Here is a 15770-nt window from a genome sequence, read left to right on the forward strand (position 1 = left end):
GATTTCTTTTTGTCCTAAAATTTCCTATATTCTTGTATAACTGAGGGAATTGAATACTGCAATATCTGAGGTAGGCACTTCACTCTTGTGACTTTGTTGCAGCTTTGAGATTTAGTTAAAAAAATACAGTGCTGGTGGCCTTATTTATATGTGTCAGTACAGATAGATGACAACAATGGTTACATTATATTTTTATGCTTTGCTTTGCTAGTGGATTCCATTATCACAGCAATATATCTAAACTTTCTACAGTGATGATCTTTCAACCACCCAGATACTAAAAGAAAACACATGTGGATGAAAGAGGTTCTGTCTCATTTATGGATTAGGCAGTAACTGGTTTCAGTAAACTGTCAGCAAAATTCCCCAAGACGGACAAACTATTTTATCACGTACAGGAATGATGAACACAGTTTGAGGTCCAGATGGATTTTGTTAAATTTGTTATATTAAAAGAGCACCCTGGTTTTCCTAGGCATATAAACAAAGTTAGGTAGCTGATTTCTACAGTCAGTTGCATGTCTGCAAGGAACTGGGTTTCATGTTGCCTCCTGCTCAGAAGGACTAGGGGAAAATAAGTGTATTGGAAATTGTGTGAAATACAGTAATGCAAGTGTAATGGTTATGATTATGATTTTAAATAGATCCATGCTAGAGTAATGGCAATCTGTATGCCAATCTTGGTTACACCACTCTCAGTTTAGAAAAAGGCCTTTGTTTCAGTGTTCTCAAGGTTTAAATTATAAACTTAACAGTCTACACCAAGTACACTACACTGACATAGGTTAAAAAATGGTATGTGTACATAGTCATGTGTCTTACTTGTTTAATGGAAAGGCAAGAAATATGGGTGGACAGTGAGGTGGATCGAGAACTGGCTGAAGGGCAGAGCTCAGAGTTGTGATCAGTGGCAGAGTCCAGCTGCAGGCCTGTAGCCAGCGGTGTGCCCCTGGGGTTGGTACTGGGTCCAGTCCTGTTCAACTTGCTCATCAGTGACCTCTGGATGAAGGGACGGAGTGTACCCTCAGCGAGTTTGCTGTCATATTTATACTGGAAGGAGTGGCTGATACACCAGAGGAGATCCCCCTCTGCTGTGCCCTGGTGAGGCTGATCTGGAGTGCTGTGTCCAGTTCTGGGCTCCCCAGTTCAAGAGAGACAGGGAACTACTGGAGAGGGTCGAGCGGAGGGCTACAGAGATGATGAGGGGGCTGTAGCATCTCCCTTACGAGGAAAGGCAGAGAGCTGGGCCTCTTTAGCCTGGAGAAGAGAAGACTGAGAGGGGACCTTATCAATGTATGCAAATATCTTAAGGGTGAGTGTCGGGACAATGGGGCCAGGCTCTTTTCAGTGGAGCCCAGCGACAGGACAAGGGGCAACGGGCACAAACCGCACCACAGAAAGTTCCATCTGAATATGAGGAAGAAATTCTTTACCCTGAGGGTGACGGAGCACTGGAACAGGCTGCCCGGAGAGGCTGTGGAGTCTCCTTCTCGGGAGACATTCAAAACCCGCCTGAATGCTGTTCTGTGCAACCTGCTGTAGGTGAACCTGCTTTAGCAGGGGGTTGGGCTAGATGATCTCCGGAGGTCCCTTCCAACCCTGACCGTTCTGTGATTCTGTGAAAATGATGAACCAAGTTGCTTTGCTGTCCTTAGCTCTTGCAATTGCTAGTCACTTGGTTTTAGTGAAGGGAAACAAGTAGGTAGTTCCCGCTTTTCCCACTCTAGAATTGTTATCTAACGACTGCAAAAAAAAAAAAAAAAAGAAAGAAAAATAAGGAAAAGCTTTATTTATTCTTTCTGTTCTTTGTTTTCTACTACGTGTCAAAGGGAACAAGCTGCTATTAATCTAATCGGATGTATTTTTATGCATCTGGGAGGTAACACAGAATGAATTGCTTAATGTGATTGCACCAGGACCTGCAGCAGCTGACCTTCAAATGGACCTTAGGGATTTAATTTTACTTTAACTGAGCTATCTTTCCATCTTGAAAATCAGCTGTGGCCCCATTTCTTTCTGCTCCTCAAAGATGTAATCATTACAGTCCTCAGTGGTTCCCAATGAAAGGAACTTCAGGAAGGATGTTATTTCATCTTCACCTTTGTTGCCCTGAAGTCCAAGTAACTAAAGAATATAGTATCTCTGTGTACCAATTAAATCAGTTAATTGTGTACCTAAGTAAATAAATGATATTTAATAATGATGAACTACAGAAAAATAGAGGAGTTTTGTTCCTGTGATAAGCACTATATAGGTCATCAGGAAAAGGGGCTCTTGCACATGCTATTTGTTTGCATCATATAGCTATGAAATTAATTTACACATTTGGTATAACTGCCATTACATGCTGGGAATTACTGCAGTTTCAGGAGTTTTCTAGGCTACATCTATGGTATATTGACAGAACATTGTAAAAAGTACACCATCATAGCCTCTTACATATTAATTATACATTATTACTGCCACAGTTTCACTAGCAATTTTTTCCCCCTAAAATTCACCTTACTGGCTGTGGTTTGAAGCAGTCTGAAAAAAATGCATTAGCATTATTTGAAGTTTCATAATACATGCTTCTGTTTCATTTGAGAGACTTAAAAATTACCATACACAAAAGGGTTACTTTTTGATGATTGCAAATTACTAACCTTTCTGATAAACTTCACACAGAAAAGGCAGAATAATGCAATAGCAAAAATGCATTTGTCACATGTTCCTTCCCTATAGCCCATCCTCTCTAAGATAAGAAGATACCTAATATTTCTTAAGCTTAAAGTACGAGGGGAAAAGGGGATTCAAAGCAGATTTTCAGTTTCTAAAGTGGTCTTTTCTATAGATATAATATAGCACATAATAGATAGAAAATATAAAAAAATAAATTATAAAGTATTTTATAGCCTCTCAATAGCTTTTACTTTTTTTTTTTTTTTTAATGTTTTCATCTCCTATTTAACCATTTCACTGTGAACTTCTCAGAAACTGCTTGTATCTTTTACCTTCTGACATAATTCTGTGGGCTGTATCCTGAAAAACTTGTCCTTTGTGGGTTGGTACCTGCCCTTGTGTGTCATTCAGTATCTTCTACAGTTCTACCTCTTTGCAAAGTACTTAATGGTTGTCTGAACATTTTCTGGAACATACCTGTGACATAGTTACGCTGATTTCTCCTGTTCATAAATTACCTCTGGATCTGCTCAAGACTGATACTTCTTTCTCTGCCTCTTGTTCTGTTTGCATTTCAAAATGTGACTGTCATCCTTTCATGCTGTCTGTTCTCACAGTTTTCAAAAGAGTGTTTTAATTCTGTTTAGTGATGATTCTCATTCTATGCATTTCAGATATTCTCATTGTCTGGCACTTGCCTCCCTTGCCAATCATTACTTTTTATATTTCAGTTTTGATGCACTTTGGCCATAATTTTCACTGCTGCTAATCGAGATCATGGAGAATTTAATGGGAAATGTTCCATTCATCCTTGTAACATTTGAATCCAACTTTTTGTATATTACCTGTTGAAGGAATAGAAGCTTTATAATGTAGTTATTTTCCCTTCAGACATTCTTTGCTGCTCCAGCCTCACTCACCATAGAGATTCATTAATACTTCTCATTCTCTGAGAATGAGATCGTATGCAACATTGTACATGTATTTTTTCCTTTCCAAGGCCTGCCACCTATTTAAATCTAATGTCTTGCAAACATTTGAGCTTGAGTATAATTTTGTGTATAGGGCAAATAAAATTTAAATAAAGGTAAAGTGCAATGGGAGCCATAGTGCATTATTGCAGTCTTCTTTCTTTCGTTCTGTGATTAATTTTCTTACCTATTCTGAAGAAAAAAGTTCTTTCCTCCTTATTCCTATTTATTCCTTAATTCCTTGATAGAAAGGTGTGACTCAGTCTTTTCCTTGTATTCTTGCATTCATTTAAGTCATAGTTTTATGTTTTTACTGCTACTTTCTTTGCTGCTGTCAGTCCTCTGTGTCAACTTTTATCTCTTAGTATTTTCAAAGACTGTGCAACAAATATGATACACTACATATTGTTGTAGTGCAGTTTTTGAAAAAACGTAACATTTTGCAGCTACTATGCAGATTACTTTCTCTCTTCATTTACCAAAAAAAAAAAAAAAAAAATCACGACTCTGTACACTTCCAAAGAAGCATAGGTGGTGCTATTTATGACAATTATTGCCTAAGAAAAATGGATTAAAACAGAAATGAAAAAATTAGCTTTTTTATATTTTAAATTCACCATTATTACACAACATAAATTAGCAGCTTAGGAAAAACACTATATACATATATTTATGTGTATATATGTATTTGTGTTTTGGTTTGCTTTTTTGAAAATGCTTATGGGATCATAGCTGAAATATTGGTAGAATCTTGTAATTTCTTTATATTGCATAGCTTTTTACTATTTTAGAGATAATGGGGAGACCACACAAAATAGTCAAAAATGTACTTTAATTACTTCAATAAAAACAGGTTTAACTACGTGGCAGTTGTTTGATGCAGGTTTATAGCAATCGCAGCCATCCTTTAAGATGTTCATGCCTGTGGATTTTCTGGAAATCTATGAAAAGGTTCAAGAGACAATGAGTGTAAATTTGAAGAGGTGACAACCTCAGGCTTTCTGGTATCCCCTTTTTCATTCCCCCTAGGAAAAAAGAAATAAAATTTACAGTCTTATTCTGTGAAACTGTGAACAAGAATAGTGGCATACATTACATACAGATCATTTACTATAATTTTGTCATAGTGCAAGATCATAAATGGTATGGAGATAAGGTCGTAAAAGGGTATGATTGGTCCCTAAGGGCCTAGTCGTGCTGCTGTCCACTTGGCCAATTTGTTTAGAAAATTTAGTAGTTTTTAAAAGACTGCATTATTTTAGGTGAGCTACAGGTCAGGTTACTCAGATTAGATAAGTAGTACATTTTTTACTTGATATCTTATTTGTTTCTTTTATGTTGTGATCCATATATTCTTTCATTAAACTCCACATAATACCTATACTACAAATACTGGGATGGGGGTGGGAAAGGTATGCTCGCTGTGGTGGAGGATCGTTCTTATTACAAGTCACCGTGTTCTGCAAGAATATAAGTGTTGATGCAACACTGGGCTATCTGTGTTTTGGTTTATGAGCTGTGAACAAAAGGAAAATATTAAAAACACAACATTACTTATACCTAGAAGCCTGAATCAGTTGAAGACAGACTTGTATAAGATGCCAGAATTTCAAAGAGCAGAAAGGAGAAATGCCCACCTAATATAAAACAGATGACATGGTATGAGCTAGAACTGCCTAAGCCATAGACATTTCCTCTTGTGAATGCAAAAATAAATGTGTGATTCTGTGTTATATATATATATATATATATATATATAAAGTACACATCTATAAAATATACCTACAAAGTACACCTACATATAGAACATTTACATTTACATAAATAACATTTTTTTAAAAAAATATGTAGATAGATACATAGATGTAAACATATATTAATTCACCAAGACTGGGCTAAAAAGGCCAGAGAATTGTCTGAAAAATATTGTTTGTGGAAAAATTCAAGTTTTTTGATTTTTTTCTTCAGTGTTTCTTGGCTGTCCATGTAAAAGAATGAGGGGTGTTTTACCTCTCTAGACTTTTTGGTATGGTGAGACTGGAAACTTCCATTTCCTGTGGTATCTCTCCAGGCGCACTTGGGATTTGGAGTCAGGTGAACCTCAGAATATTATCTCTTGCACTTTTTGCCAGGCAAGCTGATGAGTATTATACAACCAGGGAGCTTGTTTAAAAAAAAAAAAAAAGAAAAAAAATGTGTACAGGACAATCAAGACCTTCTGGGGAATTTTTTACATTGAAAATGCATTCTTTTTAAACATTTTTTTAATGAGTGGATCATACTAATAGAAAAGTCTTGAACGATTCTAGAGTGGAGTTACCTTAGTGATATAAATGCATTTTATAAGATCAACAGCATATTAAAGTTCAAGTATGCCAGTAAGGTAGAATTACATTACATACTAAGAATCCCTTTGCCTTTTGTCTAATTTTAACAGATCACATAGCTGGCATTTTAGAACCATCATGTGACTCTTAACATTACAGGAAAATGACAGTATGATGTAACATGATCCTTCTAATCTTTTGAAAGACTGTTAATAAAAAGTAGATGATATTCAGGGTGATGCTGGATGGGTTACTTTTTGAAGAAAGAGTTTAAAATATTTTCAGCTTGATTCATGCTCTGTATCCAGGTTTGTAGGAGTTCCATCCTTCAGTTTTAGGTGGCACACACACTTTCAAGGAGCTGCTTCTTTCCTGACATACTATGCTATTTGTATAGCAGCAAGACACACTTTTTGGCAAGTTTAGTCCAGTGTCAAGCAGTCATTTGCCTTCACTCTTCTTCTTTGTTCTTATTTGTCCATTTCAGTTGAATATTTCACTTTCAGTGGGAGGGCATTTAAGAACTTTCAGTATGGTAGCTTAGATTTGCTTCCTAGGTTTCCCTACACCTCAGGACCATTTCTTTACCCTTTTATCCTGCCTGCAATTGCATGCCCTCCATCAGTTCTCTGTCTTGGTGGAGCACAGTGCTTAGCTCCCCAATGCAACTGACCATGCTGCATAGCCACGTCACATAGCGCAGGGTCCTGGTTCCTGCAACCAGCATGTCTGTAGTACAGCTGTGGTGTTGCCCATCAGCACCTCAGGGTCAGTAGAATCTCTAATGTCTCTGTACCTTCCTTCTCAATATTACCCTAACTGCCTCTCTGCAGAACTGCTTTTCTGGGTGGTCTCAGGATGTTTATTCCATTCTCTCACAGCATTTAACCAAGGGACCAGCAATAGAAATTATCCACCATCACTGTTTCATATCTGTTGTGTTGACTAGTGTTTCCCTGCTTTGCAAGGGAAAATAATGAGGCTTGATTTCTACCTGGAAGCCAGTTTGCAGAGTCTAGGTGATTCCTATAGATTTGGGATCAGATGCATATATGCCATCTTACCTGTTTTTACATCTTACTGGGGTTTGCTTAACCAGGAGCATCTGCCGTCTCTTCCCCTATGCATTAGGTGAAAGAGGAGAGCTAAGCATGATGTCTGGTCCTGGGCCAGGTCCAGTGCCGCAATTGCCAATGGTAGGTTGCAGCTCCAGGAGCAGTGGAGTTTCCTGCAGGCTCTGTTGTCAAGATTAGTCCCCCTGTAGTTTGTATGTCCCCTTCCTACCAATGCGCTGTGGCTGGGCTTTGCAGGTGACTGCTATGGCTCCTTTGAGGAACTGAAGCTGTGACCATGATGGGAAAGACTGCTGGTAGGAGTATTATGGCAGTGGAAAGGGTCTTGGAAGCAGACAGCTAAAAACCAGAGGCTTTCAAAATTCCTCTTTCCAGCCCTCTGACAAATAAATCCTTCCTTGTCCTAAATGCTGTAGCATTAAACTTTTACTGTCTGGTTTGTTAACATGCATTTGCTGTTTTATTACAGGCACATATTTATTATATCTTTGTGTGGATCTGTAAGCATAAAAAATTATCTGTTTTAAGCAAAACAGGTTTATTTTCCTGATTGCAAAATACTACCCACAGGCAATTATCTGGTAAGATAGAGGGCAGCAGGTAAATATTGATTTATACATTTAGAAGAGTTGCTAGACTAAAGTGTAGTCTGCATCTGTATTGCAGTTCACATCTATAATAGTGGGGTCAACACTTAGGGAACAGGCATCCGTGCAAAGCTTTAATGGGTCCAGCACATCCAGTGCTAATTGAGAAGGAAAACCCAAAATTGTTAGGGACTTGATGCACCTGGTTTATGAGCTGTTAAAATTATCTTTTTCCCTTTCATTTGTCACATTACTTTGGAAAACAAATTTACTTGGTTACAGTGGAAATGTTGCTTTAGTGATGATGACACATCCATAAATGCCTTTCAAGCCTGTCTGGAAAGTTTGAAAGCAGTCTATAGGCTGATGTTTCATGAATTTGCTAGTGGATGGAGTCCCAATTACAGGCATAGAAGGAAAGCACTCTAGCAAGCTTTTCCAGATAGGTGTTTCATGTATTTTTTGCTATTAAAAAGAAAAAAAGCGAAAAAAAGGTACAATCTGTCAGTGAGCTAGCTTTTCAACAACTTGGCAACATCATGGAGATTAAGTTGTTTGATCTTTCCAGTTGCTTCAGAATTGTGTTTGAGGTAGAAACCCTATGGTACGCTATGGCAATGCATCCTATTCACTCTGTTTTTCAGCTCACTGTCTGTGTTGATTGTACTGTGTATCATTTTACCTTTTACAACATAAGTGCACTAAGGTTTTGTCTGATATACCATTTTTCTCACAAACTTCTTAGTTTAGTCAATGCAGATAACCAGCCAACCATTTCTAGATTCCTTCATTTTAAATATGTTGAAAAAAATACAAGTGGAAGATCTCATCAAAACATGGATTGTTACGGCAGTCACAAATTTAGCAATTTCAGCAAAACCACCTATGTCACATTTGCATCTTAACTCCAGCAGTTATTAAGATAGCTGTAAGTGAAATAAAATACAATATAGTAATTACTAGATAGATAAAAATACATAAACTGTAATTATTATGGTACTAATGTAGTCTATTATAATTCCCACAAAAGTTATGTTCCTATGAAAAAAACCCACTTTGTCAGCATTACTGTGAAGATATATGTCAGAGAACTGAATGCTGCTTTTATATATTGAATAATTCCTTTCTGCCCTCTTAAGGCTGAAGTACTCTCCTTTTTATAAATTCATTGTGTGCACATGTGCCATTTGTAATTGGCAGGCATAGAGGCAATGCTGAATCCTTTATTGGGGCTTAATTTGGTAAGGGAACAATAATCACACATCCCCTTCAAGGCTCACATTGTCCCTTGGTTTGTGCTTTCCCCTCTGCCACTGCCCCTCTTCAGGACTGCTGTGCCAGTATGGTTAGACCTTTCCCCCTTGAGGACTCCTCCCATCTGCTCTGTACTCAGGCTCTCTGCTTCAGTGGACTAGCAGAAATTGCTTAACACTTTTCTGGTAGACTCAATACTACCAGGTGCTTCTTGTAAGTGCTGTCAGTCTATAAAGCAGGGCCTGGAGCACTGTGGTTTCTGCTGCTACTCAGAAGAATTGCTGGAATATGCACAACTGTAAGATACAAAAGCAATATGTGACTATCAGTTTCTGCTTACTCAGTTCTCTGTTGCTTCCTTAATAATGCAAGGAATTTAATGTTGTGATTGCACCTGGCTTAGGCACTTGTCTATATGCTCAGACTATGTGGATCCCAAAGGATGCACCTGTTTATAGTAACTGAAATTACCTGGCAGGAGGCCATACCTTGGCCATGCATTTGATACATCCCCTGTGCAAATGTCTAAAAGACTAGAGGCATAAATTTGCTGTTTAATAATGACACATTGTTGGGTATCAGAAGGAACATATAGCTTTTAGGCCTGTCGTACAGTATGTCTTCTGTTGTAGAAATGTGACTCGGATGCCTTAATAGATGAAGGTGCATTATCCTATCGAATTTAACAGTGAGCCTAAGCACGTCAGGGCTTTCCTAATGAAGCCTCTGATTCGTTGCCTGGGTAATGCATCATATGCATGACCTGTGCTGCTGTAACAGTAATGAAAATTATAATGGGATGCTTACTCTGTATAGCACTACTGTCAGGAGGGTCACCTTTCTTTAGCAGGAGTTTTTCTGAGTCCATGTTGGATCTGGTATAGCAAATAATTCCTAACTGCCAGACCATGAACCCAGTCAGGTTGCTGGAGAAACTAGTAGCTGTATATTCATACTTAATACTTTTTGTTGATGAAAAAAAAAGGCACAAAGTTTTGAGGTGCACTCTGTGTGAATTCAGCTAGACTTCAGTAATTCAGTCATTGTGGAATTTTGCCTGCATTGTCTATTCCTAAGATAATTTCTAGCAAATGAGACAGGTTACGACAATAATCATTATTTCATATTCTGTTCATTGCATCTCTCATAAAAATCTGCATGTTTGCATTATATCATATTTTTGCCAGTTAATTTGTGTTTTCTATCCGTGTTCAATTTGCATTCATTAACTCATAGTTTGCTGGTAAGTGTGTTCTTTCTATACATGTTCAAAGAAATTCTTTAATTCAATTTCTCTGTTTCTTCTCATACAGTCTCACAGCCAGATATGCAACTCAGTCTAATCACAGTGGAATTGCAACCAGTCAAAAAAAGACTTCTAGGTCAGTTAAATGTCTCTAATTTATTGCTTGTTAGTGATAATCAAGCAAGTATATGCCCATTGATATTTTATCCTTTGGACATAAGCAGGCATTAAACAATGTGTATTTATGTTATGCGTGCAAGCTTTGCAACAATGAGCTTTGCCACGGAAAAGCCTTGTATGGACTGGAAGGACCTGATTCATACTGTATATTAGCAATATTTCTGGTTGTTATGTATCCTGCATCTTTGTATCCTGCATGTAAAATTTTGGATGTGGAGGATTAGTTGGTGATTTTAGTGCTCTTACTCTCTGGCTCAAATCCTTACTTCAGTCGTGAATGAAAAGAAGTTTGGGAGTCTGTCCCAATTTCCACTAGATGTTTTTTGTGTATCGTAGACACACGTGAAAGGCTGAGTTCACAGAGCCAAGAAGCCACAGGCAGGAGCAAAATGAAGCAGAAAAAAGGAACCATTTCCAAGACTTCTGCTCCATCAAAAGTAGCCTGCACACAGTCCCCGCTAATGACGTGCTTTGTTTTGACAGTGAATTTGACAGAACTGTGTGTAGGAGCTGACCTGTTTCAGATTGCATCAGTACTTTTACTTTATCATTTCCATGAGCACTAAAATCTACAAGCCAGATTGAAGAAGAAACTGAGGTCTAAAATCTTACTCTTGTTTCTAGCTTCTTTTTTTTTTTTTTGGGGGGGGGGGGTGTGTGTGTGTATAATTAATGTGTTTGTTAATTATACCTTTGCTGTACAGTTCATTGTGAGAACAATGAACTCTAAATTGCATAATTTACAATGGAGATTGCATTTTGCAGTATAGCGCACTAACAATCTGAGTTGCTGGTGATAGCTTGGAATGAGCTATACCACGGTCCAGTTGCTTTGCACCTGCATTTATAGGTCTTCCGTTTTCCTTATTGCTGATGCTCCTGTCTTGTCCACATTGAACATGTTGGGGTTAACAGTCTTATTGTCTAATACTTTAAATCTGTGGCAGTGTTTCCGAAGCCTTTTCAGAGGTATGTGACTTGTCCCTTATTTGTTATTTTCCTCTTTGCATTTCCTTAGCTGCTTAACACGATTCTGCAAGAGTAATTTGACACCTGAATTCAATTAATAAAGACAGCAAGTGAGGTAAACTGGAAAGTGGGTAGAGCAAATGACCTCATGTATAATGTGCTTACTGTGGCAAGTTCTTGAATTCTGGCATGCAGAATATATGCAGGACTATTTTATATTTTAACAGAACAGATGAGTTTCCAGTGTTGCACATGCCTTCTCATTGCCTTTTTCATTACCTTTGACAAACTATCTCAGGGCTCTTACTGCCTGTCAAATTAGGGTAATGAGAAAGAGCAAATGGATTTTTAAGTTTGTTTTAGTGCATTCTTCAGGGAACAGAAGATCACTCGAATTCATGGGTCACTGTAAAGGTTACCATGCATACAGCTGTAGAGCAGAGACAGTCTGCTCTGGGCTCGGCACAGAGACTAGCAGGGCAGGCTGGCGGCCAGAATGAGCCATAAAAATAACTAATGGATTAGCTCTCTGAGGCTTAAATTGGTAAAGGAAGAGAACATGGAGCTGTTTACATATGTTTGCTAATGAAAATAAAATGATTTGAACATTTCTGTTATACCAGTATATTTAAAAAAAAAAAAGTTTGGAAGAAATCTAAAATTTAGTAATTCTTTATGACATGATTTTTTTTCTCCCTTCTGATGCTGCTCTTTTGTAACGTATGAAACTAACAGAATTTGATACCTCTGGTATAATTTATATTACCACTATTAAAATCATCATATCATTCCAACAAGTGAGAAACAGAAGAGAGAGATTATTCTCCTATGGCAAAAGCCTCTTGCTGATTCGAGCATTTAATTTTGTCTATCAGATAACAAAACTGGAAAGGATTGGGGGTGCCCACAAAGATGCTGCAGAAAGTTTGGCGTAAGCATGTATTAAAGAATCTTACATCAGAGAACAGTCAGACAGAAAAAAGATGTAGGCTTACACACACCAGGGCAACAGTCTACATATTTTTCCGCAGCATGGCCATAAAGTAAGGTTCAGATGGTGGCAGCAAATACTAACAAATGAACTGTATAGTCTATATTATATGCTTCTATCTAAAAGATATATGTGCATCTATAGCATATAACTAAAATAGGAATTTTCAGTATTTTTCATTTAAAATAACAAGGTGGAAATGTTTTAGCCAATAGCCCTCTGAAAAATAACCAAAGATGGTAACTAAAAAGCCAGCTTCTATGCTAAACACAGCTGTGAAATTTGCTAGAGTACAGGATACAAAATATTTCTCAACTATGTATTGTGCTTTCTAATCAATTTCTGTAACATTTCCTCTTCAAAAGTGACAGATTTAAATAAAAGTTGACATTGCATTGCACTTTAATGGTTTGTTAGGGTGAATCTGTTTTAGCAATGTTAATGGCAAATGCAAAGCATCTTCTTACATGTCTTGTGACTCTACAAAGCATCTTTTTTCCCTTCTGTGTGCGTAAGGATATGCTTTTATCTTCATTTGTGGAGTCTAACTAATTTGAATCCTCTTGTTCATTGTTGCTTACCTGAAATCATTGTTTGAAGTTGTTTTAAATTCTGGTCTGATATTTTCATACTGCCTCCTCTATATGTTGAATTACATAAAATGATCGGATTTCTGATTATACCATTCCAGGCTTCCAGGACCCTCAAGGGTGCCGGCTGCAGGCAGCAGTACCAAAGTCCAGGGAGCTTCTAATTTAAATCGGAGAAGCCAGAGCTTTAACAGCATTGACAAAACCAAGCCTCCACAATATGCAAATGGAAATGAAAAAGGTAAGTGATTAAAAGTTACTAAGCTCACTCTGTATAACATACAAGAGGTCGGGGGGAAAATCACCAAAAGAACCCATCCACAAGGGTCAAAGTAGTGAGTGAATATTGAGACTTGGTAAGGAAGACCTGTCGAGATACAGCTCTGAATCAGGACTTGTGATTATGTTGGGATTAAAGTTCAGAACTGAAAACTTTCAAGATGTTGTAATTATATTTTATCTCTCTTTGATGGAAATATCACTAGGTGGTTTTTCTGAAGTGAAAATGAATCCATATTGGATGCCTATAATCTTGGCCCATATTTAGGTCTACTCAACCCAAAGGAAGGCTGCCATAATTTTCAAGGGACTTTGCATTCTAGCCTCTAATGAAGAAGAATCAGAATATTATATTTGCATCAGAGTATTACATATGTCTATTCCTTCAGAACCCTACCTAGGGTATATATAAGTTTCAATAAAGGATTGGAAGTCAAGTCAAATGTAATGAAATTTTGCAGGAATTTGAATTCAGTGTTCATCTTTTATTGCCTCCTTTAAATATGAACTTCCATTATGGAAACAAACTTTGTTCCTTGGGTCCTTCTGTTATCTCTCACCCTGACAGTATTTTCCAGTAAAATATGCCTCTTAAGGCTTTATTCTCAGAGAGAATAATGTAAAAACTCAGCTTTCTGAGTTGTGTAACTAATCCATCCCCTTCCCCCTCTTCTTTCTTCCTTTGTGTAATGAACAGCATTTTATTCATATCTCTCGGTTAGAATGCAGTTGAAAATGATACAATATACATAGTACCCGTTTGCATCCTTGGGGTCTGTGGGAGGAACAAGTATGCAGTGAATGTTTTTCATCCAAGCAACAGGCAGCTATCCAGATTTTTTTTACAAAATTCTGATGAACACCCTTTGCCCCTAGCTATATCTGAAGATATAAAACCATCCTTTCAATAGTTATTTCTTTATTTTTACTATCAGGTTTGAATGTTTTAGATAGTTCTATAATGGGATTTATTTTGTCAAGGACTTGTTTATGGCAAGACATCCAGGCTAAAACTAGAAAGACATCAGAGTGAAAACTGAGCAGACACTCTAAGTCACAAATACGATAGTGAGGTTATGAAGTAGATGTGGCTGCTTGAGTGAAGGTATGTACAACAGTTAAGGTTTTAGAATTGCTTCGTATTGTTGACTTAAGTTTGGTACTGAAATATGTGAGAATGAAATGATTCAAGGTGAGACATGTTTGTAGATATTAATGTTCTTAGTTCATAACTTGGAAACTGTCTTTTGACTGCTAAGGTTTGCATTGCATTGCACATTTGTGTGGCTTTTTGCAGGATGGATTTCTTCACTTTCCCATTTCTTTACAGCAGAGAATGAGAACCTTGAGATGGTTAGTGAAGTCATCACTTGCAAGAGGATAAGGGGTGGCTTTGTGTATAATTATTCAATTAATTTTACAGGATATAGAAAATGTAATGTTGCATAACTAGAGTACTATAGTTGAGATGTTGCTGTCTGCTCTTTTTTCTTTCTTTTAAAACAGCAGAATGGATGGAAGAACACTAATTTTACATTGTAGTATAAACCAAATACAAGTTTTTTTCAAAGCATAAAGCAGAAGTTGTTTAAAGAAAAAGACTGCTGCAAGTGCAAGGATAGCAAAGTACTACTTTTTATAATACCCTAAAAGAACACATGAGAACCTGTATTTGAATTCACTGTGCTGCTACTTTGCTTAAAGAGAAAAACAGCTGAACTGTGCCATATTTTAGATTTTTTATAGTGGTTAATTTTTTAATATTACAGTGAAGTTTTCAAGTAGTCCTTTGATATTTTTTTAAAGTATTTAAGGATGTCCTGTGACCTGAGGTTTTTTGAAGAATTTGTCTAGAAACAATCTTCAACCCTCACAATAGCAATAGTAATAATAGCAAACACAGCTAAAAAAAAAAAAAAAAAAAGTGAGACATTATGTGTTGAAAAACTGATTTTTCTTTACAATGCAGCACATATAATAAACCTTATATTTCAAATTTTGCTTCTGATGCAGATGCTTGGAGCAATAACTTTAACAGCTTCTATTGAATGGTTATACAATCCATACACTCTAATTTCTGAGGCATAGGTCACATAGTAAATAGCTCGTAATTCTTTATTACTGCTGCATAAACTGAAGTGGGAAAAGAGACTATTTGTGCTAGATATATAGTCAGTAGAGGTTGGGACCCCCAGACCTCTTCAAGGGCAGACAGACCACTTTTGGCACATTTTGCTCTGCTGTACACCTTCCTGTATGTGCTATAAGGAGACTTCAGGAAAAAGATGTACAGGATGAGGTATTATTTTTAAATAGTTATATGTAATACTTGAAATCCATTCCTGCATAACGTGGTTTCCAACTCAAGTCACAGTGGGGAATGGGTATGTCGTAATAGAGTTTAAGGAAACCTGAAGGTGATCCAAAACAAGATGTGATATGGGCCTTTTATTTAGTATTTAATTATTTAATATATCATTAATGTTATCTCCTTTGAGTGTTGCTTAGGGAGTAGTAGTTCAGACAGTAAGAGGCCTGAGCAAATGCAAGTTTACTCTCCGTTAAGGTCAGGGCAGTTTTCACCAACAGACCCAACCCATTGCTATGACACTGGTAACTCTGTAGCTGTGGTTGGGTCAGGA

General features: G+C 37.2%; 1 protein-coding gene across 7 annotated transcripts in view; it reads left to right on the top strand.

Moving 5' to 3' along the window:
• The window catches only part of NAV3 (neuron navigator 3), a 414479-nt gene that overhangs the window by 257222 nt on the left and 141487 nt on the right, over window positions 1-15770 (top strand). For 6 of the 7 annotated variants that reach the window (XM_055711535.1, XM_027808516.2, XM_027808518.2 and 3 more), the window contains exons 6-7: window positions 10187-10255; window positions 12951-13090. In XM_055711535.1, coding sequence (XP_055567510.1) covers window positions 10187-10255; window positions 12951-13090 — 209 coding nt within the window. The remainder of the gene's footprint in view (window positions 1-10186; window positions 10256-12950; window positions 13091-15770) is intronic. The other variant, XM_055711533.1, reaches the window with a different exon arrangement.

This window comes from Falco cherrug, chromosome 5 (assembly GCF_023634085.1).
Source record: "Falco cherrug isolate bFalChe1 chromosome 5, bFalChe1.pri, whole genome shotgun sequence".
NCBI classification, from domain to species: domain Eukaryota; kingdom Metazoa; phylum Chordata; class Aves; order Falconiformes; family Falconidae; genus Falco; species Falco cherrug.